The 27,896-nt window shown below is 42.1% G+C and overlaps 1 protein-coding gene, 1 non-coding gene and 1 pseudogene across 2 annotated transcripts in view; all 3 read left to right on the forward strand.

Moving 5' to 3' along the window:
* Window positions 1–27,672, forward strand: part of LOC100271757 (Y-linked oral-facial-digital syndrome 1 pseudogene) — a 63,608-nt pseudogene extending 35,936 nt beyond the window's left edge.
* The window catches only part of LOC100335202 (oral-facial-digital syndrome 1 Y-linked), a 63,608-nt gene extending 35,936 nt beyond the window's left edge, over window positions 1–27,672 (forward strand). Inside the window, exons 14-18 of the mRNA NM_001281905.1 lie at window positions 12,639–13,235; window positions 13,710–13,830; window positions 18,670–18,770; window positions 26,107–26,264; window positions 26,889–27,672. Coding sequence (NP_001268834.1) covers window positions 12,639–13,235; window positions 13,710–13,830; window positions 18,670–18,770; window positions 26,107–26,264; window positions 26,889–26,903 — 992 coding nt within the window. The 3' untranslated portion in view covers window positions 26,904–27,672. The remainder of the gene's footprint in view (window positions 1–12,638; window positions 13,236–13,709; window positions 13,831–18,669; window positions 18,771–26,106; window positions 26,265–26,888) is intronic.
* On the forward strand, window positions 14,149–14,253 carry LOC132344722 (U6 spliceosomal RNA). Its single transcript, XR_009493664.1, has one exon. It is a non-coding gene; the product is annotated as a U6 spliceosomal RNA (small nuclear RNA).

Genomic DNA, 27,896 nt, shown 5'->3' on the forward strand with positions numbered 1-27,896 from the left:
TGAATTTTTACTAATTCTTATAGTAGGGGAAAGCTTCCCAGATGGCTTAGTGGTAAATAAACCTTCTGTCAGTGCAGGAGACATAGGAGATACAAGTTTGAGCTCTGGGTCAGGAAGATCCCTGGAGGAGAAAATGGCAACCCCCTCCAGTATTTTTGCTTGGAGAGTCCAATGGACAGAAGAGCCTAGGGGGCTACAGTCTGTAGGATCACAGATAATCATACACGACTGAGCACACAGCAGATCATAGGGAAGAGTCATAGAGCTGTGCCGTCTCAGAAGTCAAGCTCCCCTGTCCGTTTCAGGGGTACCATTCAGGTGGTCAGCTAACTGGACTTGTTTTCACAGCTGCCCCGTGACTGGGGGAACCTCATACCACAGATAGGTGTGATAGTGACATCAGTTCAGTTCAGTTCCGGCACTCTTTGCAACCCAATGAACCGCAGCATGCCAGGCCTCCCTGTCCATCACCAAGTCACATAATTTACCCAAACTCATGTCCATTGAGTCAGTGATGCCATCTAACCATCTCATCCTCTGTTGTCTCCTTCTCCACCTGCCCTCAATCTTTCCCAACATCAGGGTCTTTTCAAATGAGTCAGCTCTCTGCATCAGGTGGTCAAAATATTGGAGTTTCAGCTTCAACATCAGTCCTTCCAATGAACACCCAGGACTGATCTCCTTTAGGATGGACTGGTTGGATCTCCTTGCAGTCCAAGGGACATCTTGCCATCAAGAGTCTTCTCCAGCACCGCAGTTCAAAAGCATCAATTCTTTGGTGCTCAGCTTTCTTTATAGTCCAGTCTCATGTCCATACATGACTACAAAACCACAGCCTTGACTAGACGGACCTTTGTGGTCTAAATAATATCTCTGCTTTTTAATATGCTGTCTAGGTTGGTCATAACTTTCCTTCCAAGGAGTGTCTTTTAATTTCATGGCTGCAATCACCATCTGCAATGATTATGGAGCCCAGAAAAAATAATGTCAGCCACTGTTTCCACTGTTTCCCCATCTCTTTGCCATGAAGTGATGGGACCAGATGCCATGATCTTCATTTTCTAAATGTTGAGCTTTAAGCCAGCTTTTTCACGCTCCTCTTTCACTTTCATCAAGAGGCTCTTTAGTTCTTCACTTTCTGCCATAAGGGTGGTGTCATTTGCATATCTGAGGTTATTGATATTTCTCCCAGCAATCTTGATTCCAGCTTGTCTTTCCTCCAGCCCAGCGTTTCTCATGATGTACTCTGCACAAAAGTTAAATAAGCAGGGTGACAATATACAGTCTTGATGGACTTCTTTTCCTATTTGGAACCAGTCTGTTGTTCCATGTCCAGTTCTAACTGTTGCTTCCTGACCTGCATACAGGTTTCTCAAGAGGCAGGTCAGATGGTCTGGTATTCCCATCTCTTTCAGAATTGTCCACAGTTTATTGTGATCCACATAGTCAAAGGCTTTGGCATACTTAATAAAGTAGAAGTAGATGTTTTTCTGGAACTCTCTTGCCTCTTCAATAATCCAGCGAATGTTGGCAATGATCTCTGGTGATAGTGACATAGATGCCCCCAAATTCATCCTGGACCTAGCCTTTCCTTTTTTATTTGCTATCTCGTGACTCAGATAGTGATAACTTCACCTGCAACGCAGGAGACCCAGATTCGACCCCTGGGTCAGGAAGATCCGCTAAAGAAGGGAATGGAAACTCACTTCAGTATTCTTGCCTGGAGATTTCCATGAACAGAGGAGCCTTGTAATCTACAGTCCATGGAGTCTTAAAGAGTCAGACATGACTGAGTGACTAATACACATCCTGATAAAAAGACCAGTGAACTCTTGAATAGTTTTATATACTCCCTGACAGAGGAGTATGTCAGTGAGAGAGGCAGCATTGCCTGGCAGAAATAGTACTGCCGCTGAAATCAGAAAATTGGGTTTGTACACCAATTTTGAAGCTAGTTATTCAGCTCTGGGTACATTCCTTTTAACTTCCTTGGGCCTCAGTTTTCCCCTTTGTGATGAGGATAATATCTTCTGTTCTCTGGAAGACAAAGGGGAAATGTGAGCAGCTCCAGGGCAGTGCCTGGGGCGTATAAAACATTGGAGAAATGGTCAGTGCTATCATTTTACTACTGTGTCTTCCTGTGGAAACGTGACATCTGCCCTTCCTCCATCCTAACAAGTGCTGAGGCTTAGATGCTTTGTTGAGCTGCTTTCAAGCCCAGTGGAAGTTCATGAGACTATGATTCTGAGCCTTCTTCACTTCCTGTTTGCACTTCTTCTCCCTTGGCCCCTTCTCCCCACACCACTTTTATTTCCATCTGTTCACTCATCTCTACTCTTGCCTGTTACTCATTTTCTCTCTACAACTCTGCATTTGCCAAACTGCCTACTGCTCAAACTGTCCTGAACTCAGATCATTAGAAATAGTTCAGTGAGGATGGAAGCTTCATGAGCATGAGTCTACCATGCATCTGTCCCTGGCATCATCAAGGTGGCCTTGCAGGAGAGGAGTGGTCACATGTTGTGGCTTTGCATTAGGCCAGCCCAGTGACTTGGTGCCTTGCTGCTGGGTGATTTAGCTGCAGTCTCCCCTCTGTGACGTGGGAGCAGTGAGAGTTTTGGGCTAACAGTGGTGCCCTGAACACACACCCTTCTTCCCTTCTCTGAGACTCAAGCTGTATGCAATAGAATTTGCCACAGCCCTGGGAGTTTGGGGTCTCATTCTGTAATGAGACACATTCATTATTTTAAAGTCAAGTGTGTTAATGTTCCTGCCAGGTGAAATAAGCAAAGATTATAAATGGATTTATATCAGCTCAGGTAAGGTTTTCAACCATCTGAGTTCAAGTCTGGTTAGGCTTTGTCCCCAAACACATTGTGAATGCCTTTTCAGTTCTCCAAGCTTGTTGGATTTCAAGGTTGTGCCTGATGGATTGTGAAATTATAACATGCATTACAGAAGAAAGCGTATGAAGCAACAGTTGGTATACATAAACTCTCAAACGTTAATTACTGTTATGATTGTGGTTTTACAAGCTATTTTTTTGTTGAAGTTTAGTAGACTTACTCTATTGTGTTGATTTCTGCTATACAGCAGTGATTAAGTTACACATATGTAGATTGCTTCTGATATTCTTATTCATTACAGTTTATCACAGGATGAACTTCCCTGGTAGCTCAGATTCTAAAACATCTGCCTACAATGTGGGAGACCCAGGTTCAGTCCCTGGGTTGGGAAGATCCCCTGGAGAAGGAAATGGCAACCCACCCCAGTACTCTTACCTGAAAAATCCCCTGGACGGAGGAACCTGGTAGGCTACATACAGTCCATGGGATCGCAAAAAGTTGGACATGACTGAGCAACTTCGCTTTCTTTTCTTTATCACAGGATACTAAATATAGTTGTCTGTGCTTTACAGAACTTTGTTGTTTATCCATTACATACATAATAGCTTACATCTGTCAAATCCAGCCTTCCAGCCCACTCTGCTAAGTCACTTTAGTCATGTCCAACCCTGTGCGACCCCATAGACAGCAGCCCACCAGGCTCCCCCGTCCCTGGGATTCTCCAGGCAAGAACACTGGAGTGGGTTGCCATTTCCTTCTCCAATGCATGAAAGTGAAAAGTGAAAGTGAAGTCCCTCAGTCATATCCCACTCTTAGCGACCCCATGGACTGCAGCCTACCAGGCTCCTCCATCCATGGGATATTCCAGGCAAGAGTACTGGAGTGGGTGCCATCCCATTCTATCCCTACACAAATCCCTCCCACTTAGCCATCCCAAGTCTCTTCTCACTGTTCATGAGTCTGTTTCTGTTTCATAGACATGCTCATTTGTGTCATATTTTAGATTCCACATATAAGTAATACCACATGGTATTTGTTTTTCTTTCAGACTTACTTCACCTAGTATGGTAATCTCTACTTGCATGCATGTTGCTGCAAATGGCATTATTTTTGTTCTTCTGTTTTTTTGCCTTGTTAGTATTCCATTGTGTCTGTGTGTGTTTATGTATGTATACACACACCACATCTTTATCCATTCATATATTGATGAATGTGTAGGTTGTTTTTATGTCTTGGCTATTGTGAATAGTGCTGCTATTAACATACAGGTGCATGTATCTTTTTAGATTATAGAGTTTTGTCTCTGTATATGCCCAGGAACAGGATTGCTAGATCGTATGGTAATTCCTTTTTTGCTTTTCTGAGGAACCTCTGTTCTATAGTGGCTGTACGAACTATATTCACCAACAGTGTAGGAGGGTTCCATTTTCTACACACTCTTTCCAGCATTTGTAGAGTCTTTAATGATGGCCATTCTGATCCAGTGTGAGGTAACCCCTCATTAGAGTTTTGACTTGTATTTCTCTGATAACTAGTGATTCTGAGTATCTTATCATGTGCCTATTGGCCACTTGTATTTCTTCTTCAGAGAAACGTCTACTTAGGCCTTCTGCCCATTTTGGGTTGTTTAATTTTTTGCTGTTGAGTGTGTATATTTTGGAAATTAAGCTAACAAATTAAGTGTTGTTACCAAATATTTTGTCCCATTGCATAAGTTGTCTTTGTTTTGTTTATGGTTTCTTTTGCTCTACAAAAGCTTATACACGCTTTTTTAGATTTATGACATAAATGTTGATTTTGTTTTTATTTCTATTATCTCAAGAGACTGACCTAAGGAAACACTGGTATGATTTATCTCATAGAATGTTATCCTATGGTCTCTTCTTGGAGTTTTGTGGAATCATGTCTTCTGTTTGAGTCTTTAAGCTATTTTGAGTTTGTGTATGATGAGAGAATGTGTTCTCATTTCATTGCTTTATATGCAGCTCTTCAGCTTTCCCAACACCACTTTTTGAACAAATTGTGTTTTTCCCATTGTACATTATTGCCTTCAGTGTCCAAGATTAATTGACTTTGGGTATGGGGGTTTATTTGTGGGCTCTCTGTTCTATTCCATTGATTCATTTATCTGTTTTTGTGCCAGTACCATGATGTTTTGATTAGTATACCATTCTAATATTTTCTGAAGTCTGAAAGGATTATGGCTCCTCCCGTGTGTTTTTTGCCCTCAGGATTTCTTTGGGAATTCAGTTTTTATACATATAAATTTTATGATTGATTATTCTAGTTTTGTGAGGAAGTATCATGGGTAATTTAATAGAGATCACATTAAATCTATAGATTTCTTTAGGTAGTATTGCCATTTTAACAGTATTCTTATAGTCCAAGAGCATGGGACATCTTTCCATTTCTTTGAATCCTCTTTAATTTCTTTTATTAATATTTTATAGTTCTCATTATATAAATCTTTCATCTCTTCATTCATGGTTATTTTTTATGTTTTGGAATGGGGGAAGTAATTTTTAAAGGTCCTGGAAAAGGTCAATTTCATTCCAGTCTCGAAGACAGAAATGCCAAAGAATGCTCAAAGTACCACACAATTGCACTCATCTCACACTCTAGCAAATCTGTGCTCAAAATTCTCCAAGCCAGGCTTCAACAGTACATGAACCATGAACTTCCAGACGTTCAAGCTGGATTTAGAAAAGGCAGGGGAACCAGAGATCAAATTCCAAACATCCATTGGATCATTGAAAATACAAGAGAGTTCCAGAAAAACATCTACTTCTGCTTTATTGACTATGCCAAAGCTTTTAACAAACTGTTGAAAATTCTGAAAGAGATGGGAATACCAGACCACCAGACCTGCCTCCTGAGAAATCCATATGCAAGTCAGGAAGCAACATTTAGAACTGGACATGGAACAACAGACTGCCTCCAAATCAGGAAAGGAATACATCAAGGTTGTGTACTGTCACCCTGTTCGTTTAACTTATATGCAGAGTACATAATGAGAAAAGCTGGGCTGAATGAAGCACAAGTTGGACTCAAGATTTCCAGGGAAAAAATCAATAATGTCAGATATGCAGATGGCACCACCCTTATGGCAGAAATCGAAGAAGAACTAAAGAGCCTCTTGATGCAAGTGAAAGAAGAGAGTGAAAAAGTTGGCTTAAAACTCAACATTCAAAAACTAAAATCAAGGGAGGGAGGTGGGAAGGGGATTCAGGATGGGGAACATGTGTACACCCGTGGCGGATTCATCTTGATGTATGGCAAAACCAATACAATATTGTAAAGTAATTAGCCTCCAATTAAAATAAATAAATTTATATTAAAAAAAAAAAAAAAAACTAAGATCATGGCATCTCACCCCATCACTTCTTGGCAAATAGAAGGGGAAACAATGGAAACAGTGAGAGACTGTTTTGGGGGTTTCCAAAATCATTGCATATGGTGACTGCAGCTATAAAAATAAAAGACACTTCCTCCTTAGAAGAAACATTATGACAAAACTAGACAGCATATTAAAAAAGCAGAGACATTACTTTGCCAGCAAAGATCTGTATCGTCAGGGCTATGGTCTTACCAGTAGTCATGTGTGGATGTGAGAGTTGGACTATAAAGAAAGCTGAGCACCAAAGAATTGATGCTTTTGAACTATGGTATTGGAGAAGACTCATGAGAGTCCCTTGGATAGCAAGGAGATCCAATCAGTCCATCCTAAAGGAAATAAATCCTGAATATTATTGGAAGGACTGATGCTGAAGCTGAAATTCTAATACTTTGCCACTTGATGTGAATAGCTGACTTGTTTGAAAAGACCATGATGCTGGGAAAGATTGAAGGCGAAAGAAGGGGCTGACCAAGGATGAGATGGTTGGATGGCATCACTGACTCAATGGGCATTAGTTTGAGTTAACTCCCAGGGTTGGTGATGGACAGGGAGGCATGGCATCCTGCAGTCCATGGGGTGCAATGAGTCAGACCTAAGTCTGAGTGACTGAACTGCACTGAACTGGTTGTTTAGATTTTATCAGAGGGCAGGCAGAATGAAAACCATAATCACAAAAACAAATCCAAAGTGATCACATGGATCACAATGTTGTCTAACTCAGTGAAACTATGAGCCATCCCATGTAGGGCTACCCAAGATGGAAAGGTCATGGTGGAGAGTTCTGGGTCCACTGGAGAAGGGAATGGCAAACAAACTCAGCATTCTTGCCTTAGAACCCATGAACAATATGAAAAGGCAAAAAGATACAATACTGAAAGATAAAGTCCCCAGGTTGGTTGGTGCCCAGTATGATACTGGAGAAGAGCTGAGTAATAGCTCCAAAAGGAATGAAGAGTCTGAGCCAGTTTGGAAACAGTGCCCAGTTGTGGATGTGCCTGGTGATTAAAGTGAAGCCTAATGCTGTAAACAGCAGAATTGCATAGGAACTTGGAATGATAGCACCATGAATCAAGGTAATTGGAAGTGGTCAAACAAGATGGCAAACATGAATATCAAAATTTTAGGAATCAGTAAACTAAAATGGATTGGAATGGGAAAATTTAATTCAGATGACCATTATATATGTACTACTGTGGGCAAGAATCCCTTAGAAGAAATGGAATGGCTCTCATAGTCAACAAAAAGAGCCTGAAATGCAGTACATGGGTACAGTCTCAAAATGACCAAGTGATCTCATTTTGTTTCCAAGGCAAACCATTCAATATCACAGTAATCCAACTGTAATCCATCTATGCCCCAATCACTAATGCCAAAGAAGCTGAAGTCGAACAGTTCTATGAAGACCTACAAGATCTTCTAGAACTAACACCAAAAAAAAAAAAAAAAAATGTCCTTTTCATCATAGGGAACTGCAATCCAAAAGTAGGAAGTCAAGAGGTATCTGGAGTAATAGGCAAGTTGGTCTTAGAGTACAAAATGAAGAAAGACAAAGACTAACAGTTCTGCCAAGAGAATGCACTGGTCATAGCAAACACCATCTTCCAAAAACACAAGAGATGACTCTACACATGAATGTAAGCAGATGGTCATTACTGAAATCATATTATATTCTTCACAGCCAAAAATGGAGAAGCTCTATGCAATCAGCAGAAACAAGACCTGCAGCTGAATGTGGCTCAGATTGTGAACTCCTTATGCAAAATTCAGACTTAATTTGAACCAGACATCTTGGTATGAGAAGTCAAGTGGATCTTAGGACACATCACTACAAACAAATCTAGTGGAGGTGATGGAATTCCAGATAAGCTGTTTCAAATTCTAAAAGATGATGCTGTGAAAGTGCTGCACTCAATATGCCAGCAAATTTGGAAAACTCAGCAGTGGCCACAGGACTGGGAAAGGTCAGTTTTCATTCCAGTCTCTAAGAAAGGCAATGCCAAAGAATGCTCAAACTACCACACAATTGCAGTCTTCTCACACGCTAGTAATGCTCAAAATTCTCCAAGCCAGGCTTCAGCAATACATGAACCATGAACTTCCAGATGTTCAAGCTGGTTTTAGAAAAGGCAGAGTAACCAGAGATTAAATGGCTTACATACACTATATCATGGAAAAAGCAAGAAAGTTCCAGAAAACATCTATTTCTGCTTCATTGACTATACTATGTATGGATGTGAGAGTTGGACTATAAAGAAAGCTGACACTGAAGAATTGATGCTTTTGAAGTGTGGTGTTGGAGAAGACTCTTGAGAGTCCCTTGGACTGCAAGGAGATCCAACCAGTCCATCCTAAAGGAGATCAGTCCTGGGTGTTCATTGGAAGGACTGATGTTGAAGCTGAAACTCCAATACTTTGGCCACCTGATGCAAACAGCTGACTCATTTGAAAAGACCCTGATGCTGGGAAAGATTGAGGGCAGGAGGAGAAGGGAACGACAGAGGATGAGATGGTTGGATGGCATCACCGACTCAATGGACATGGGTTTGGGTGAACTCTGGGAGTTGGTGATGGACAGGAAGGCCTGGCATGCTGCGGTTCATGGAGTTGCAAAGAGTCAGACACAACTGAGCAACTGAACTGACTGACTGTGCTAAATCCTTTGACTTTGTGCATCAAAACAAACTGTGGGAAATTCTCAAAGAAATGGGAATACAGATCACCCTACCTGCCTCCTGATAAATTTTTATGCAGGTCAAGGGGCAACAGTTAGAACCAGGCATGTAACAGTGGGCTGTTTCCAAATTGGAAAGGATTATGTCAAGACTATATATTGTTACCCTACTTATTTAACTTGTATGCAGAGTATATCATGTGAAATGATGGCCTGGATGAGTCACAAACTGGAATCAAGATTGCTGGGAGAAATATCAATAACCTCAGATATGCAAATGACACCACCCATATGGTGGAAAGCAAAGAGGAGCTAAAGAATCTCTTGTTGAAAGTGAAAGAGGAGAATGAAAAGCTGGCTTAAAACTCAACCTTCAAAAAACAAAGATCATGGTATCCAGTCCCATCCTTTCATTGCAAATAGTTGGGGAAACAATGGAAACAGTGACAGACTTTATTTTCTTGGGCTCCAGAATCACTGTAGATGTGACTGCAGCCATGAAATTAAAAGACACTTGCTCCTTGGAAGAAAAGCTATGACAAACCTACACAGCATTTATAAAAGCAGAGACAACACTTTGCCAACAAAGGTCCATTTGTCTAGTCAAAGCTATGGTTTTTCCAGTAGTCATGTATGGGTGTGAGAGTTGAACCATCAAGAAGGTTGAAGAATTGACAATTCTGTATTGTGGTGTTGGAGAAGATTTTTGAGAGTTCCTTGAAAGAAGATCAAAGCAGTCATTCCTAAAGGAAATCAATCCTGAATATTTATTGGAAGACTGATACTGAAGCTGAAGCTCAGTACTTCAGTCACCCAATGCGAATGGCTGACTTATTAGAAAAGGCCTGATGCTTGGAAAGATTGAAGGCAGGAGGAGAAGGGGACAACAGAGGATGAGAGATAGTGTTAGTTGGATGGCATTACTGAGTCAATGGACATGAGTTTGAGCAAGCTCCAGGAGTTGGTGATCAACAGGGAAGCTTGGTGTGCTGCAGTCCATGGGGGTCACAGAATGTTGGACAGAGTTGAGAGACTTAAAAGCAATAGTATATTGCCATTTTAAGAAATGTTTTCCCATTGATTTTATATTTCTTTGTCCATTTCTTTTTGTTTTACTTTGTGTGACTTGATGAATTTTTTTTTATTATAGTTACTTGTCTTCTTTTTGGTTTTTGTGAATCTGTTCTATGTTTTTTTGTTTTTTAGTTATCCTGTTTTCATCCTTTATCTACTTGCCTTGGACTGGTAGCCATATAGATTCAAACACATTATAGGAAATAAGGGGAATCTAAATTTTCTTACTCTCTTCCCTCACATTTTATGATTTTTATGTCCTCTTTTATATCTTCATGTTCATTTCTCTGCCATTCATTGTGATTATCATCACTTTCTTAGATTTTTTTTTTTTAATCTCTATACTGGTTAATTTGGGGCTTCCCAGATGGTTCAGTGGTAAAAAATCTGCCTGCAATGCAAGAGATGTAGGTTCAGTCCCTGGGTTGAGAAGATCCCCAGGAGGAGGAAATGACAACCCACTCCAGTATTCTTGCCTGGGAAACTCCATGGACAGAGGAGTCTAGTAGGCTACAGCCCATGAGGGCTCAAAGAGTCAGATATGACTGAGCAACTGAGCATGCATGCATGCCAAGTATCCTGGGTTGCAGATTTTTCCTTTTCAGTGCTTTGAATATCTCTTGCCATTCCATTTTGGGCTGCAACATTTCTGTAGGGAAATCAGCTGATTCCTTTATGGGGGTTCTCTTATAATTAATTCTGTCTTTCTCTTGCTGCTGTTAGTACACTCTCTTTAACTTTTGCCATTTTTATAATATATCTTGATGTAGGTCTCTTTGGGTTTACCTTGTGTGGAACCCTGTTTCCTGCACCTGTATATCTGTTTACATCTTCAGGTTTGGGAAGTTTTCAGCCATAATTTCTTCAAATACATTTTTTATCTTTTCTTTTTCTTCCCCATCTGGAATCCCTAATATGTATAGATTGGCATGCTTTTTATTGTCCCATAGGTCTTGTATGTAGATTTCTTTTTTTTTTTTTAATTTGGCATTCTGTTTACTGTCTTGAATGAGTGATCTTCATTATTCTATTTTCTGGGGGCACTTACTGATTCTTCTGAATTATTTGTTTTGTTTTGGCCATGCCCCATGAATTTCAAGATCTTCGTTCCCTGGATTGAACCCACACCCTTGTCAGTGAAAGCATGGGGTCCTAACCACTGCACTACTAGGAAATTGCCTGTTTTTCTGCATTATTCATTCCTGTTCATTGCCTTTAGTTTGGTTTTCATCTCAGCAAATGAGTTTTGTGATTTTCTTGCTTCCTCTTTATAGTTTCTAGTCCATTTTTATAGTACTTTGAACTTTTACTGATAACTTTTTCTTAATTCCTTTAGTATTTCCACTATCCTTTTTTGAAATCTGTGCTATTAAACTGAAGAGTTCTGTTTCATTGTTTGTTCTTTCAGGGGAGTTTTCTTGGTTTAATCACCCCTAACTAGGGGTAATTCCTCTGCTTCATTTTACATAATTTTCCCTCCTGAATTTACAGAAGAGAAATACATCTACTGTGGTCCTGGGGGACTATTTATATGTGGAAGCATCCCTGTGTAGCTTCTGTGGGTTTAATGTTTGTTTGTCATGAGGGCTGTTTTTGGTTTGAATGCCTGTGGTCTCTTTGTTCAATGTGTGCTGGCCATGATCATTATACCCTTATAATCCAGGTGTGCAGATGTGGTGGCTGGTGCCCAGTCCTGAAGTTCTTGGCATTGGAGGATCTTATACATACCACCTAGAGCATGTGACCACTCCTGGAGCCTGGGAGGGTGGCAGTGGCAGCAGTTCAAGACTGCTTCTGTAGTTTGGGATGGGGAGCAGGTAGTAGCAGAGGCTCAGAACCAAGCTGAAGCCTGTGGCATGCAGATGGCAGTTGCCATGCCCATGACCCCTCCTGGAGCTCGTGTAGGCCATGTCATACTGCCTGAGAGCATGCACAGCAGAAAAGGCTGCAGTGGTGTGTCCCACCACGCCCCTCACACAGCTCGACCATCAATAGCACCTGGCCTCTAAGGCAGCCCAAGCTTCCTCCATGTACACCCTCAGAAGCAACTGCTCCAGACTCCAGCCCCTTCAGCCTGAGTCTGATCTCCAAAGTGTAAGCTTCAACACCCAGCTCCTGTCTGCATGGATGGACACATGTCTCTGGGTAGGGAATACAAGGCAGTGGTGCTGACCTTTTGTGCAGGTCTGTCTCTCTCCCAGCTGCTGCACATCAGAGTCTGCATTCTCCTCCAAGGCTCTGGAGCTCACCCCCATCTTGGCTGATCTCCTGGAGTGCAGGAACCTTGCCTGTTTCACAGCTCCTTCCTGAGGGTACAGTTCCTGTCCCAGATTCTTCTTCACTTTATTTTGTTGTTGTACTATTTTGGAATCAGCTTGGTTCCATGGAGATTATTTTGCCCTTTTGGAAGTCTGAGATCTTCTGCCAGTGTTCAGTAGATATTCTGTGAGAATCATTCTACACAGAGATGTATTGTTGATGTATTTGTGGGTGTCTTAAGTTCATGTCTTAAGACTCCACCATCTTGATCACTTCCTACAAACTATTTAACATGCTAATTGAGTTTTCAATGAAAAAATTCCCCAGACCTTTCAGTTTAGTTCCCTACTTTTTCCCTTCCTGTCTCAAACTATCTGTTTGTGACCCGCAGCACTAGAGAATGAAGTATACTGCAACCAGAAGCACTGTCTTCAAAACTGCTCCATCAGCACATTACTGAGCACCAGGGCTCATGAGGGTAACATCAGTGGAGATTTCTTGAAAAATCTTCTGAGAAAAGAGGAGGCAACAGCAGGCCTAGTTACATCGCAGATCTCTGGTTACCCAAATACCAGCACAGAGGTCAGTTCCCCTGATTCTGACCTCGAGTTTGTAGCCAGTGCCAAGGATAGGGTGAGAAAGCTGGAGCAGGAGGCAGAGAACCTGGAAAAAGCTTTCCAGAACTACCATCCAAGGGTTCGTTTGTGCCCTGCCAAGAGCCTGGTGGCAGTCAGAAGCTCACCTACCCTCTACCTGCCAGGGACTCTTAAGAACATCACTGCAGCTGCTCCTGAGAGGTGTGTTTTTGTGGACAACAGAGTCACCTCTCAGCAGCCTCCAGTAAACACATGTGGAGGGGACAAAAGTGTGGTGTCTGAGGTGCCCAGCAGTATGGCCTCAACGTCACGCAAGAGTGCAGTCTCCAGATGGCTCTCCTCCACACTGCTCCCCAACGCAAGAAGCCATGATAGTGAAATGTACCTGGAAGGTGAGCTATGGACACAGGCCTGTGGATACTCTGGACAGGGGTCACTTTGCTCCTCATCCCCGCATCTCTGGATAAGAGTGCAGCTGGAAGTACAAGGAGTCATGGGAGCCTCTGAACTGCAGGCTACTGGGGAGCAGGGCGTCCCCCCCAGGTAACAGGTGGTGTGGAGGTTGTGGGATGGAGAGTCAAGTGCTGGCATTTTGCTTGGCACATGGAGGTTTTCCGAGAGTGACCGTGGCTTTTCCTTAGCTGCTGGTTAGTTTCATGTGTTCTCTTATTATCACTGCACTTTCATTTTCATGCCTGAATTGTTCTGATTTCCTATAAAATCATCTGTGGATGATTTCCACTTACTCCATTTCTTGCAAGGATGATAGAATGCATTTTCAAAGCAGTAGAAATCCTTAGAAGTTGCACTGCCATCTTCTCCATGCAATCTATAACATGCTCGTCCTGGATCCTCCTGCCCCATAGGTCTGAGCCGGTCCCCAGTCGCTGCTCCCTGTCCCGACAGAAAGTCACAGCCATCACCTGCCGAGTCCAAGTGCAGCCTTCCCGTGCACTCACTCTCCAGCCCTCCAGAGCAGAATGCCTGGTAAGTACCTCATCCTCTGCCCGGCCTCTGCCAAAGCTGATTAGCTTCCTGTGTTCTCAGCCATGGCTGGCTCCACTTTTTTAAGTGATGTTAAAAACCACCTGGCAGGATAGAATAAGCAATCAGATTATAGGATGTGTGATCTCTGAGAATCATCTGAATCATTGGCTGGAGGAAAAAAAAGACTGCTTTTAGCAAATGACTAATTCCTTTTTGTTTGCTAAACATGATGTACTCAGGTATTAATAAGTATCTTTATAGTTTCATGAGCAGACTTGGTATTAAAGATAAAGCAGCTGTACTAAATCTGCAAATGCAGTGCTCACTTCAGCAGCACATACACTAGAATTGAAATGATACAGAGAAGATTAATTGCCCCTACACAAGGATGTCATCCAAATTCATGAATCACTCCATATTTTTTAAACTTAAAAGCTTTTGCATAGCAAAGGAAACTATAACCAAGATGAGAAGACAGTTCTCAGAATAGGAGAAAATAATAGCAAATGGAACAACTGACAAAGCATTAAGTTCTAAAATATACAAACAGCTCATACAACCCAATGCCAGAAAAACAAAGAAGTCAATCAAAAAGTGGGAAAAAGACCTAAACAGACATATCTCCAAAGACAACTTACAGATGACTATGGTTGAAAAGATGCTCAACACCACTTATTATTAAAGAAACACAAATCAAAACTACAATGAGATATCACCTCACACTGGTCATAATGGCCATCATCAAAAAGTCAACAAACAATAAATGCTGGAGGCAGTGTAGAGAGAAGGGAACACTCTTGCACTGATGGTGGGAATGTAAATTCATACAGCCACTATGTAAGACGGTATGGAGATTCCTTAAAAAACTAGGAATAAAACTGCTATATGACCTAGCAATCCCATTTCTAGGCATATACCCTGAGAAAACCAAAAATGAAAAAGACGAATGTATCCCATTGTTCATTGCACTGCTGTTTACAGTAGCTAGAACATTTAAGCAACCTACATGTCCACTGACAGATGAAAGGATAAAGAAGTTGTAGTACATATACACAATGGAATATTAGTCAGCCATAAACAGCAATGCATGTGAGACAGTTCTAATGAAGGGGATGAATCTAGGGCCAATTATAAGTGTAGTAAGTCAGAAAGAGAAGGATAGATATCATATACTAATGCATATATGCATAATCTAGAAAGATGGTACAGAAGAATTTGCTTGTAGGGCAGCAGAATGGAGAAACAGACATAGAGAACATAATTACGGACATGCGAAGCACAGAGGAGAGGTTGAGATGTGTGGAGAGAGTAACATGGAAACTTACATTGCCATATGTAAAATAGACAACAGTAATTTGCTGTATGTGTCTAAACTCAAACAGGAGTTCTATATCCAGCTAGAGGGATGGGATGAGAGGGAAATGGGAGGGAGGTTCAAGAGGGAGAGGATATGTGTATACCTAATTCTGAAAGAGATGGAGTACCAGACCACCTGACCTGCCTCTTGAGAAATGTGTATGCAGGTTAGGAAGCAGTAGTTAAAGTGGACATGGAACAACAGACTGGTTCCAAATAGGAAAAGGGGTACATCAAAGCTGTATATTGTCACCCTGCTTATTTAACTTCTATGCAGAGTACATCATGAGAAATGCTGGGCTGGAAGAAGCACAAGCTGGAATCAAGATTGCTGGGAGAAATATCAATAACCTCAAACATGCAGATGACACCACCCTTATGGCAGAAAGTGAAGAGGAACTAAAAAGCCTCTTGATGAAAATCAAAGAGGAGAGTGAAAAAGTTGGCTTAAAGCTCAACATTCAGGAAACTAAGATCATGGCATCTGATCCTATCATTTTATGGGAAATAGATGGGGAAACACTGGAAACAGTGTCAGACTTTATTTTGGGGGGCTCCAAAATCACTGCAGATGGTGATTGCAGCCATGAAATTAACACTTACTCCTTGGAAGGAAAGTTATAGCCAACCTAGACAGCATATTAAAAAGCAAAGACATTACTTTGCCAACAAAGGTCCATGTAGTCGGGGCTATGGTTTTTCCAGTGGTCATGTATGAATGTGAGAGTTGGACTGCAAAGAAAGCTAAGCGCCAAAGAATTGATGCTTTTGAAGTGTGGTTTTGGAGAAGACCCTTGAGAGTCCCTTGGATTGCAAGGAGATCCAACCAGTCCACCCTAAAGGAGATCACTTCTGAGTGTTCATTGGAAGAACTGATGCTAAAGCTGAAACTGCAGTACTTTGGCCACCTGATGCGAAGAGCTGACTCATTAGAAAAGACCCTGATGCTGGGAAGGATTTGGGGCAGGAGGAGAAGGGGATGACAGATGATGAGATGGCTGGATGACATCAGTGATTCAATGGACATGAGATTGAGTAAAGTCTGGGAGTTGGTGATGGACAGGGAGGCCTGGCGTGCTACGATTCATAGGGTCACAAAGAGTCGGACACGACTGAGCAACTGAACTGAACTGAACTGATGGCTGATTCGTGTTGAGGTTTGACAGAAAACAACAATATTCTTCAAAGAAATTATTCTTCAGTTAAAAATAAATTAATTTTAAAAGCCCAGCAATGAGATACCATCTCACACCGGTCTAATTGACTGCCATCAAAAAGTCTACAGACAATAAATCCTGGAGAGGGTATGGAGAAAAGGGAACCCGCTTACACTATTGGTGGGAATGCAAAATAGTATAGCCCCTATGGAGAATAGTGTGGAGATTCCTTAAAAAGCTGGAAATAGAACTGCCATATGACCCAGCAATCCCACTGCTGGGCCTACACACCAAGGAAACCAGAATTGAAAGAGACACATGTGCCCCAATGTTCATGACAGCACTGTTTACAATAGCTAGGACATGGAAGCAACCTAAATGTGTACTGGCAGACAAATGGATAAGGAAGTTGTGGTACATGTACACAATGGAATATTACTCAGCTATAAAAAAAGAATGCATTTGAGTCAGTTCTAATAAGGTGGATGAAAGTGGAGCCTATTATACATAGTTAAGTAAGTTAGAAAGAGAAATGCCAATACAGTATACTAACGCATATATATGAAATTAGAAAGATGGTAATGATGACCCCTTATGCAAGACTGCAAAAGAGACAGATGTAAAGAATGGACTTTTGGAATATGTGGGAGAAGGCGAGGTGGGATGATTTGAGAAAATAGCTGAAACATATATTCAGTTCAGTTCAGTTCAGTTGCTCATTCATGTCCAACTCTTTGCAACCCCATTAACAGCAGTATGCCAGGCCTCCCTGTCCAGCTGCTGGAGTTCACTCAAACTCACATCCATCGAGTCGGTGATACCATCCAGCCATCTCATCCTCTGTTGTCCCCTTCTCCTCCTGCCCCCAATCCCTCCCAGGATCAGAGTCTTTTCCAATGAGTCAACTCTTCACATGAGGTGGCCGAAGTACTGGAGTTTCAGCTTTAGCATCATTCCTTCCCAAGAAATCCCAGGGCTGATCTACTTCAGAATGGACTGGTTGGATCTCCTTGCAGTCCAAGGGACTCTCAAGAGTCTTCTCCAACATCACAGTTTAAAAGCATCAATTATTCGACTCTGAGCTTTGTTTACAGTCCAACTCTCACATCCATACATGACCACAGGAAAAACCATAGCCTTGACTAGACAAACCTTTGTTGACAAAGTAATATCCCTGCTTTTCAATATGCTATCTAGGTTGGTCATAACTTTCTTTGCAAGGAGTAAGTGTCTTTTAATTTTATGGCTACAGTCACCATCTGCAGTTATTTTGGAGCCCAAAAAGATAAAGTCTGACACTGTTTCCACTGTTTCCCCATCTATTTCCCATGAAGTGATGGTACCAGATGCCATGATCTTCGTTTTCTGGATGTTGAGCTTTAAGCCAACTTTTTCACTCTCCACTTTCACTTTCATCAAGTGGCTTTTTAATTCCTCTTCACTTTCTTCCATAAGGGTGGTGTCATCTGCATATCTAAGGTTATTGATATTTCTCCCGGCAATCTTGATATATATACTTTACCATATGTAAAATAGATGACCAGTGCAAGTTCAATGCATGAAGGAAGGCCCTCAAAGCCGGTGCACTGGGAAAACCTAGAGGGATGGAGTGTGGAGGGATGTAGAGTTGGGGTTCAGGATAGGGGACACATGTGCACCCATGGCTGCTTCATGTCAGTGTATGGCAAAAACCACCACAATATTGTAAAGTAGTCAATGTATGGCAAAAACCAGTACATTATTGTAAAGTAATTAGCCTCCATTTAAATAATTTAAAAATAAAAGAATTTTTTAAAAAAATCCCTCCTTGGAAAGCTTTGAAAGTGCCAGCATATTCTAATGGCACCCCACTCCAGTACTCTTGCCTGGAAAATCCTATGGACGGAGGAGCCTGGAACGCTGCAGTCCATGGGGTCGCTAAGCGTTGGACACGATTGAGCAACTTCACTTTGACTTTTCACTTTCATGCATTGGAGAAGGAAATGGCAACCCACTCCAGTGTTCTTGCCTGGAGAATCCCAGGGATGGGTGAGCCTGGTGGGCTGCCGTCTCTGGGGTTGCACAGAGTTGGACACAGCTGAAGTGACTTAGCAGCATGGCATGAGGCAACATGAAAGAGTGACTGAGTTAATATGCACTAACAGTTTGGAATGATGTCTGGTGCATGGAAAGCAACCAGTGCAGGGTAGCTCCTAATCACTGTGAGTCCACAAAAAATTAATTTTTTAAAGCATTTTCTCGAGTCACAAAAGGCTTTTCATCACCCTTTGCTCTTGTTTCTTACTTTATTAAAGCTTCACATTTTTGTATTTTATTCTCCCCATAGTCTTCATCAGAGACACCCAGACCTTCAAGACAAAAGTGAATTTTCAAATCCAGACAGGCTAACTTTTAAGGATAATGAGGAATTTGAACCATCTTTTGAATGTAAGTTTAAATATTACTTCTTATTTTTATATGTAGAACTTGTTTCAAAATATAGAACATTCAGTTTTGGCAAAACATACCAATTGTTACAAAAAGTGACACAGCTACAAATTAATACAGTTTTGTTCTCTTATAAAGCCACTGATACAGATATACTGCCAGGTTTTTTTTTCACAAAGAATTTTTTAAGTTCTGAGTTCCATTTTTTTACAATTTCAAGATAACTAGTTTCAAAGTTAGGAAATGATTGAGGCTGGAAGAGAAGAGGGCAACAGAGGATGAGATGGTTGAATGACCTTGCCACTCAATGGACATGAGTTTAAGCAAACTTCAGGAGATAGTGAAGGACAGAGAAGCCTAGTACGCTGTAGTCCGTGGGGCCCAAAGAATTGGACACTACTTAGTGACTGTTGAACAACACTTGCAAATTCAGAACTAAGTCCCAAAATGAATCTTTAATTTATGAAGGTTAGGATTGCCTCAGATTTACAATAAGTGACTTCTTAAAATTTGCTTCCCTGCCCCCACTTTTGTAGAATGTGAAAATGTTAAGAGACTCTTGGATTATACTGATTCCATCAGTTGCCTCAAATTTGGAAAACACTTCCTTAGTTACAGAATGGAGACTTAAGAGTATTAGCTTAAGAGACTAGAAATTGTTGTCTTGGCTTTGACCCTGCCTTACATTGTTAGACCTCAGAGCCTACTTCACTAAACAATAGAGATGTAGTGTCAACCAGCTCTGAGTTTCTTTATGGCTTCATATATCCTTTATATAAGCTTTATTCATAATAGCCAGAAACTTGAAATAACCTAAGTATCTGTCAGCTGTTGTTCAGTCACTAAGTCATGTGCAACTCTTTGTAACCCCATGAACTGCCTGGCTGGTCCAGGCTTATTACCACACTCTCTTGCACACTGTAACCTCTCAGGCTGTCTCCCTGGTTCTAACTTCTAAAGCCTGAGCCTCAGCTCCCAGAGTGAAGAAACCTTTCCTTTTTCACAGCGCCGCCCTCCCCACCCCTGCCATGGTTGCTGGTACCCTCTCAATTCCTTTCTGTTTTTGGTTTTTCTTTTTTCTTTCATCCCACCTAGTTACCTACACTTGTGTTGCCCTCGTGTTAAGTCTCATGTGGTCTTCCAGTGATCTGTAATGTTTTGTGAGAAATTGTTCCATGTGCAGATGTTTTGAGATGTGTTTGTGGGAGAAGGTGAGCTCCATAACCTACTCCTCCACCATCTTGAACCCATCCCCCAGAAAGTCTTTATGTTTGTGTGTTAACCTATTATTTTGCCTTGAGAACTTCATCCTCAAGTCTGAATGTCTAGTACTTTGAACAGGTAAAATAAAGAGCTTAGTATATTTTATGAAATCTTTGAACCAACTTCATTAACTTTGTTAAATCACTGCTATTGAAATAGAATTCATATGCTTTCACTATGTCAGATGAATTCTGCTGTCACTGGAGAAGCAGATACATTGGCAAGTGGCTCCAGTGAGTTCCTGGAACCCTGTAAGGAAAAGGCTGGCCCAGTTGCTTTTTCTGAAACTTAAGTGCTCAGCAAGTGGTTATCCCCACCCTCTCTTCTCTTGCTGCTGCCGAGGGCTAGGGGAGACTCGCTTGTACCTCTTATAGATGGATGGAGTGTGCCAAGGCTGTTCAAGAAAACACAGTATCCATCAAGCCGGTGACATTCCTCTCATGGACAGTGCCACAGCCTCTGTGCCTGCCAGGCCTATCTCCTTTCAGTACCTGGATGAGTTTCCCTCTCATTAACTAATGAGATATGTCAGTAATAAAACTCAATATTATTTTTCTTTCTATCTCTTTGCTTCCTTCATGCTTTATAAATTAGGACAGTTAATCTATTTTATTTCAGTCATCAGAACAGTGATGACATTGAAGGAATAGTGGTCATTAAACCCCTCCTGTTGTCCAGTTTCTCTCTCTTTCTCTTCTGCAGGCTCCCCCTTCCCTCACCACCATGTAGAGGCTGTCCATGTAGAGGCTGTCCATGCATTGCCTGGTAGACAGGTAGACAGGTCCTTTTCTCCTTGACCAAAGTGCCTTTCCTCAAGTAAAACGCCATACTCATGTATTGGGGTCCAGCCCCAGTTAGATCTAGGGATTTTTTCAGGGTAACAGTGTCGGCGATTAGAATAGCAAAGCAAAGAGATTAGAGGCTCATTATAACTGGTTTATGCGGAAAATCAGTGTAACCTGTGACATCAGATTGGCTCTGACCACGGAGGCTGCAGGCACTCTCTTGAATCGCTGAAGGTGCCCCACCTTGGGCACCTTCTCGAGTGGGTCTTAGAAGCCCAGGCAAGTAAGTGGTCTCAGAGGACCTCCGCGCTCCAATTATTTTGGCCTGAAGGAATATCAGAAGAGAAAAGGAGGAAAGGAAACAAGAAAGAACAACACGGGGAGACCAAGCTTTGAGCAAGGCCCGTAGCTTTATTTTCAAAGGGAGCTTATATACCTTAAGTTGTGCATAGAGGATAATAGGGGGTGTGAAATCATGTAAAGTCAGCAGTCTTTGATCGTTATCGAGACCAGGCTTTTTTTTTTTTTTTTGTAAACTTATCGTATACAAATGGTTTAGGTGATTTACATCATCTTTTGGCCAGAAGGCCTGTTAACATTTTATGACTCTGATAAAGGTTTGTCAACCATAAGACTTATTTTCTCTAAGAGTAATTATTTTAAAATTTGGCGCCATCCTCCAAAGGTGTTAGATAAAGTTGCATTCCTATAGGGCAGAGATGCAGAGGGTTTACAATGAGGAAAGAATTTATTACCTTAATGGTCTAAAGTTGTTAGCACCAAGGCCACTACTTATTTTTTCTATATACCAACTATATTAATTAACACACTTTCAAGGATACAATACAGGGGACGTGGAAACTTGGCAGCAAGCATTGGCTCAACAATGAAATATTCTACTAGTTCTAACAATTTCTAACTCTCCGAGAGACTCTATACTATTTGAATATCTTAAGCTTCTTGTGTCTCTCGCGGTTGGGAGACGGTAAACAATCATATGCGTAGTTGTAGGAGTCCGGGTAAACCTGTCAGGCAAGTTAGAGAGCCATCTGAGGGGTTTGGATTGAAACACTCCTATTATGCCCAGGAGGCTAGTTAGCTAGAGCTCTAAGTTGATTTCCTTCAGAGAAAGCTGATCGGGGATAGCCCCCTGTTAATGTCAGAGGAGTTGGTGAAAGTCGTGAAATAGTAAAACAGATTCTGGTTTGGGGGTAGATGCTCAGGCAGGTCCAGGGGGGCCCCTCGAGTCCTGACTCGCCTTTACATATCAGGCCTCTCCTCATGACCATTGTCATGGGTGGGAACTCCAGTGCTGGCTCCCGACACTGGTGGTTTCCAAACATTGGGGAAACATCCTCCCCCAAAGCTGTGCAAAGACTCTTATAGGCAGTGTGAAGTCACCATACTCAGGAACAGGAGGAATTGCTGTCAGAAGAAAGATTGTAAGAGATGATTTTGCTGATTCCAGTGTAAATCATTGTGGAAAACATTCATTTAGGGTGGCTTGATCAAGAGCTTTTTCTATGCTGGGGACTTTCCTGGGGGCAGGGCATTGTGCAATCAAGCAGTCCCTGCTTTGTGGAGCTTCTCCAATTTGGGGGCAAGGTGTAATCAGAAACCCATCACCAGGGAGCCCCATTCAAATGGATACTCAGTAGCAGTGGTGGCAGCCATCTGACAGAGATGGGAATAGAAATAACAAAATAAAAGAAACCAAGTGAGGAGATTAATGTTCCACCTGTGAGAGGTAACAGTTCTTATAATAATGTCTTCTCTTATGTTCATTATAATAATTATATTATTATATTTTTATATAATTCATTGTAATAATGTCAAGGGAACATTTCATGCAAAGATGGGCAAAATAAAGGACAGAAATAGTATGGACCTAACAGGAGCAGAAGATATTAAGAAGAGGTGGCAAAAATACACAGAACTAAACAAAAACATCTTAATGACACTGATAATCATGATGGTGCGATCACTCATCCTGGAATGCAAAGTCAAGTGGGCCTTAGAAATCATCACTATGAACAAAGCTAATGGAAGTGATGGAACTCCAGATGAGCTATTTCAAATCCTAAAAGGCTGTGAAAGTGCTGCACTCAATATGCCAGCAAATTTGAAAAACTCATCAGAGGCCACAGGACTAGAAAAGGTCATTTTTTTGTTTTAATCCCAAAGAAAGACAATGCCAAAGAATGTTCAAATTACTTGATGATTGCATTCATCTCACATGCTAACCAAGTAATGCTCAAAATTCTCCAAGTGAAGCTTCAACAGTATGTGAACCGTGAACTTCCAGATGTTCAAGCTGGATTTTAAAAAGGCAAAGGAACCAGAAATCAAATGGCCAACATCCACTGGACCATCAAAAAAAACAAGAGAGTTCCAGAAAAACATCTAATTCTGCTTTATTGACTACACCAAAACCTTTGACTGTGTGAATCACACAAACTGTGGAAAATTTTAAAGAGATGGACATAAGAGACCACCTGACCTGCCTCCTGAGAAATCTGCAGGTCAAGAAGCAAGCAGGCATGGTTAGAATGAGGCATGAAACAATGGACTGTTTCCAAACTGGGAAAGAAGTATGTCAAGACTATATATTGTTACCCTGCTTATTTAACTTAGATGCAGAATATATCATGAGAAATGCTGGGTTGGATGAAATACAAGCTGAAATCAAGATATGCTGATGACACCACCCATATAACAAAAAGTGAAAAGGAACTAAAAAGCCTCTTCATGAAAGTGAAAGAGGAGAGTGAAAAGTTGGCTTAAAGCTCAACACTCAGAAAACTGAGATCATGGTACCCATCACCTCATGCCAAATAGATGGGGAAACAATTGAAATAGTGACAGACTGTATTTTGGGGGGCTCCGAAATCACTGCAGATGGCAACTGCAGCCATAAAATTAAAACATGCTTGCTCCTTGGAAGAAAACCTATGACAAACCTGGACAGTGTATATAAAAGCAGAGCATTACTTTGCCAACAGAGGTCTGTCTAGTCAAAGCTATGGTTTTTTCAGTAACCACATGCGGATGTGCGAGTTGCACCATAAAGAAAACTGAGCATGGAAGAATGGATGCTTTTGAACTGTGGTGTTGGAGAAGACTCTTGAGAGTCCCTTGGACTACAAGGAGATCAAACCAGTCAGTCCTAAAGGAAACCAGTCCTGAATATTCATTGGAAGGTCTGATGCTGAAGCTGAACTTCAGTATTTTGGCCACCTGATGCAAAGAACTGACTCATTGGAAAAGACACTAATGCTGGGAAAGATTGAGGGCAGGAAAAGAAGGGGACGACAGAGGATGATAGGGTTAGATGGCATCACCGACTCGATAGACGTGAATTTGAACAGGCTCCAAGAGTTGGTGATGGACAGGGAGGCCTGGAGTGCTGTAGTCCATGCGGTCACAAAAAGGCATGCACTACTGAATGACTGAACTGAACTGAGTAATGTCTTCTTAAAATGAGTGTTCAGAAGTGTGGCTGCACCCTTCAGGGGTGACCCTTGTCCCCAGCAAGGAGGCAGAAGGTTGCCTTTCTGCCTGTGAAAATAAATAGTGCCTGCTTCCTGATAGTCAGGTTAACAGCCAGGATGAAGGGTAAGACAAGCCTGTGTTGCCTCTCTTCCTGTGAGGAGAGCAAGCTCAGTTTCATTGGTGATATAAAACAGGTCCCGGCACAGAGATTCAGAGTCCTGTGTTGAAGCAGTGAATTTGTCTGTTTTTCAGCACTGTTGGGGGTGGGTGCTGAGGTTTTTCAGTCAAAACTGGAGGAAAAAGCATAAGCAGTGGATTTGGAATGTAATTCAACCTATGAGATGCTGTAGGCTCTCTGGAGTAGGCAAAGGAAGCCTGAGACTCATCCTGAAGGAACAGAAAGTAAATAACACATGATTGTGGACACAACAGGCACTGGAGAGGTTCCCCATCCCTATGGGGGAGGAGGGGTACTGGGTGTACACATGGGTGGGGTTTACAGGCTAGGTGGTTTTGTGGGGAGAGGTGGGGGAGGAATTCATCAATTAGGGAGACTGTGGGAGCAAAGGTGGCAGAGAAGAGCAGCTGGAGTCAAGTGACAGTGAATGTGCTGGTGGAGGTTAGATGTGCAAAACTGGTGGTCATGGAGGAATTCAGTCCAGAAAGAAAAGGTCAGTTGACAGGGCCTTGGCTGCGGTGGTCTCGACTCTACCGGAGCAGAGACAGCACACAGTGCTTCCCTTCCTTCTCTTCAGGAGGTGACAGGTGCTAAGGAAGCAAGCTGACTTGAAGGCTGAGAGACTGGTGTCAGGGAGCACAGAGACTGGTGTTGGCGCTGTCAGTGAAGGGTGATCAGGACCCTCACTGTAGCAGCAGGATGAGGAGGTGGGAGCCTGAAGCCCTGGGGGTGGTGGATAGAGCATAGAGTGATCTCAGTCACAGGGGCCAGAGGGAAACTGCCGTTGTGGGATTGCCATGTGCAGATGGCAGGGAACTGCCCCCATAGAAGCATTGGTATGAAGCCAGAGAGGACAGAGAGGGACAAGAGGAATTATGGGGGAATGATGGCAGTCCCAAACCCCAGGGAGGGATCTGCCTGAAAGGAATGGAGTGTTCACCAGGTAGCTTGAGTAGGGAGCTGAGGGTCGTGATTTTGTCCTCCTTTGGGCAGGAGATTCTCACGCCCTCATGGGAGTAGGGTCAGGGGAATGACCAAAGTGCTGTGGGAATAAATGGTGACAAATGATTGGGTCAGAATCCTAGGGTGCTCAGGGCTGGGGCACTGGGATGACTCTGAGGGATGGGATGGGGATGGTGAGGGAGGTGGGAGGCGGGTACTGGATGTGGAACACATGTACACCCATGGTGGATTCATGTCAATATATGACAAAAACCACTACAATATTGTAAAGTAATTAGCCTCCAATTAAAAAAAAAAAAAGACAAAACACATCTGCATGTTCAAGCTGCAGGAAAAAAAAAAAAAAAGTCTCCTAAGAATGTGGCGGGCTTGAAACCAAATGCAGAGGTGAAAATGCAGGGCTCGCCTCTGCAGTCAGAGTGGGAATGGGGGGCACAGTTGAGAGGTGGGCAGGGCGTGCTGCTCAGGGTGGGTTTAGGGGCTCTGAGGACAGTGAGAGTGGAGCAGCCCCTTGAAGCAAGTGCACAGTGGCAGCTGAGAATCACACAATTTCTCTGGGGCTTGGCAATCCCCCTCCCCCCACCCTGCACACCTATCCCCTGTTTGAAAAATTTGCTTCTGAAAACTATTGGTTCTTCATTTTCTGTCCCATTAGGTGTCAACCAGAAACCACTTGGAGAACGGAAGGAAGAAGATAAACTTTGGGAACAGCAGGCCAAGCAACAAAGGCAGGAAGAAGAGCAGAGGCAGACCAAACGGCAAGAAACTCTGCAGAGAGAGTGGGGAGAACTTGAAATGCTGGATCGGGAAAGGGTAATCATGGTGGTGGGAGAGGGAGTCCCCTCTGTCTCTGAGTCCTAGGAGGAGTGGGGAAGTAAACCAGCCTTGGATGACATAAACACAGCTGCAGAGCACACAGGCCTCAGGTCTCCTGGTTCAAGATAGCAAGGCCAGCCTTCTCCCATGCATCCTCAACTGGTCCTCGAAACAGGCTCATGAATGAGAAGGACCTTCTTTTGTGGTGATTTTCTCACTCTGTGTGTGTTTGCTCAGTTGTGTCTGACTCTTTGCTACCCAGGGGACTTTAGCCTGCCAGGCTCCTCTGTCCACAGGGTTCTCCAGGCAAGAATATTAGAGTGGGTTGCCATTTCCTTCTCCAGGGTATCTTCCTGACCCAGGGATTGAACCCAGGTTTCCTGCATTGCATGTGAATTCTTAACTGTCTGAGCCACCAGAGAATCCCAGTTGAGGCATATTAACCCATTTTTTCATTGAGATGTCATGTTTTTGTCCCTACTTTAATGATACCAATGACTTCGATTAAAAAACAATTCTTTTCATGTGGGTTGTAGGTAAAAGATCAGGATTATATTACTGTGTGTTTTCAACTTAAAAGTTCTAAAATATTTATTCTTCCTATTTTGGTGCCCATTTCAGAGGCTAATTGAATAATCATTGAAGTTGGAAATGGAAAAAACTTCGAAATGAGTGTTCAGGAAATGAAAGACAAATCTATATCTGTTAGTGGTGAAAATCATCTAGAGAAATACATGAAAATCCTGCAACAGAATCAAGACCAGGACACTACAGATAAGGTGCTGATGCTGTGGACAGGTGTCTGTGGGTGAGGAGTACTGAGGGCTTCTGTGGTTTACTTGAAAACCTTGGGATAACGATCTGCCTTCTCTGTTGGAGACAAAGGGAGAAGCATAGAAAATCTGAAGGGTCACACAGAGCTCCAGCCTTCTCAATATCTGTAACTCCTGACAAAATGTCATAGCTTTTGTTTGAGTAAATGATTTGTCAAAGTTTGTAGAAGTTGAGACATGTCTTAATAATTTGAGAACAAGAACTAAATATATTGGAAGCTCTATGATGAAATGACAAATGTGTTAGTCATGAGACAGTAATGTTTTATCCAAGTCTAATATACTATGTTGAGAATGCCTTCCATGCAATTTATTCTGGTGTGCTTGCAGAATACTGTGTTTAAAAGTCACTGCCTTATAGAATCTTCAGTTACATATATATTTCAAAAGTAGTTCCTAGAGAAATCATAAAGTGTTTAATAAAATGAATACAGATCTAATTGAAAAATTCTCATCTCCACCTCCGTGTTGTGTCATTGTTCCAAAATGGTGGTCAGAGAGAGCTCAGAAGTGGACATACTGCCATCTAGTGGCAAAGACAAAATCTGTGGTGTCCCCAACATTTTGTGTTCTAATGCAAACCATTTAGCATATTGCTGGTTCATTCTCAATCAGGGAAACATTCAGATATTTGAGTCTGCCTATAACAAACAGTCATAAAGACTGACTTAAAAAAAACAACTACTACATTTTATTAACCTGTAAAATTACTGATAAAAATCATGAGCAGGGGTAGAAACCCCACAGAAAAGGAATGAGAACATGATAGAAATCACAGAATAAACATGATAAGAAT

The sequence above is a fragment of the Bos taurus genome, chromosome Y, assembly GCF_002263795.3.
Source record: "Bos taurus isolate L1 Dominette 01449 registration number 42190680 breed Hereford chromosome Y, ARS-UCD2.0, whole genome shotgun sequence".
NCBI classification, from domain to species: domain Eukaryota; kingdom Metazoa; phylum Chordata; class Mammalia; order Artiodactyla; family Bovidae; genus Bos; species Bos taurus.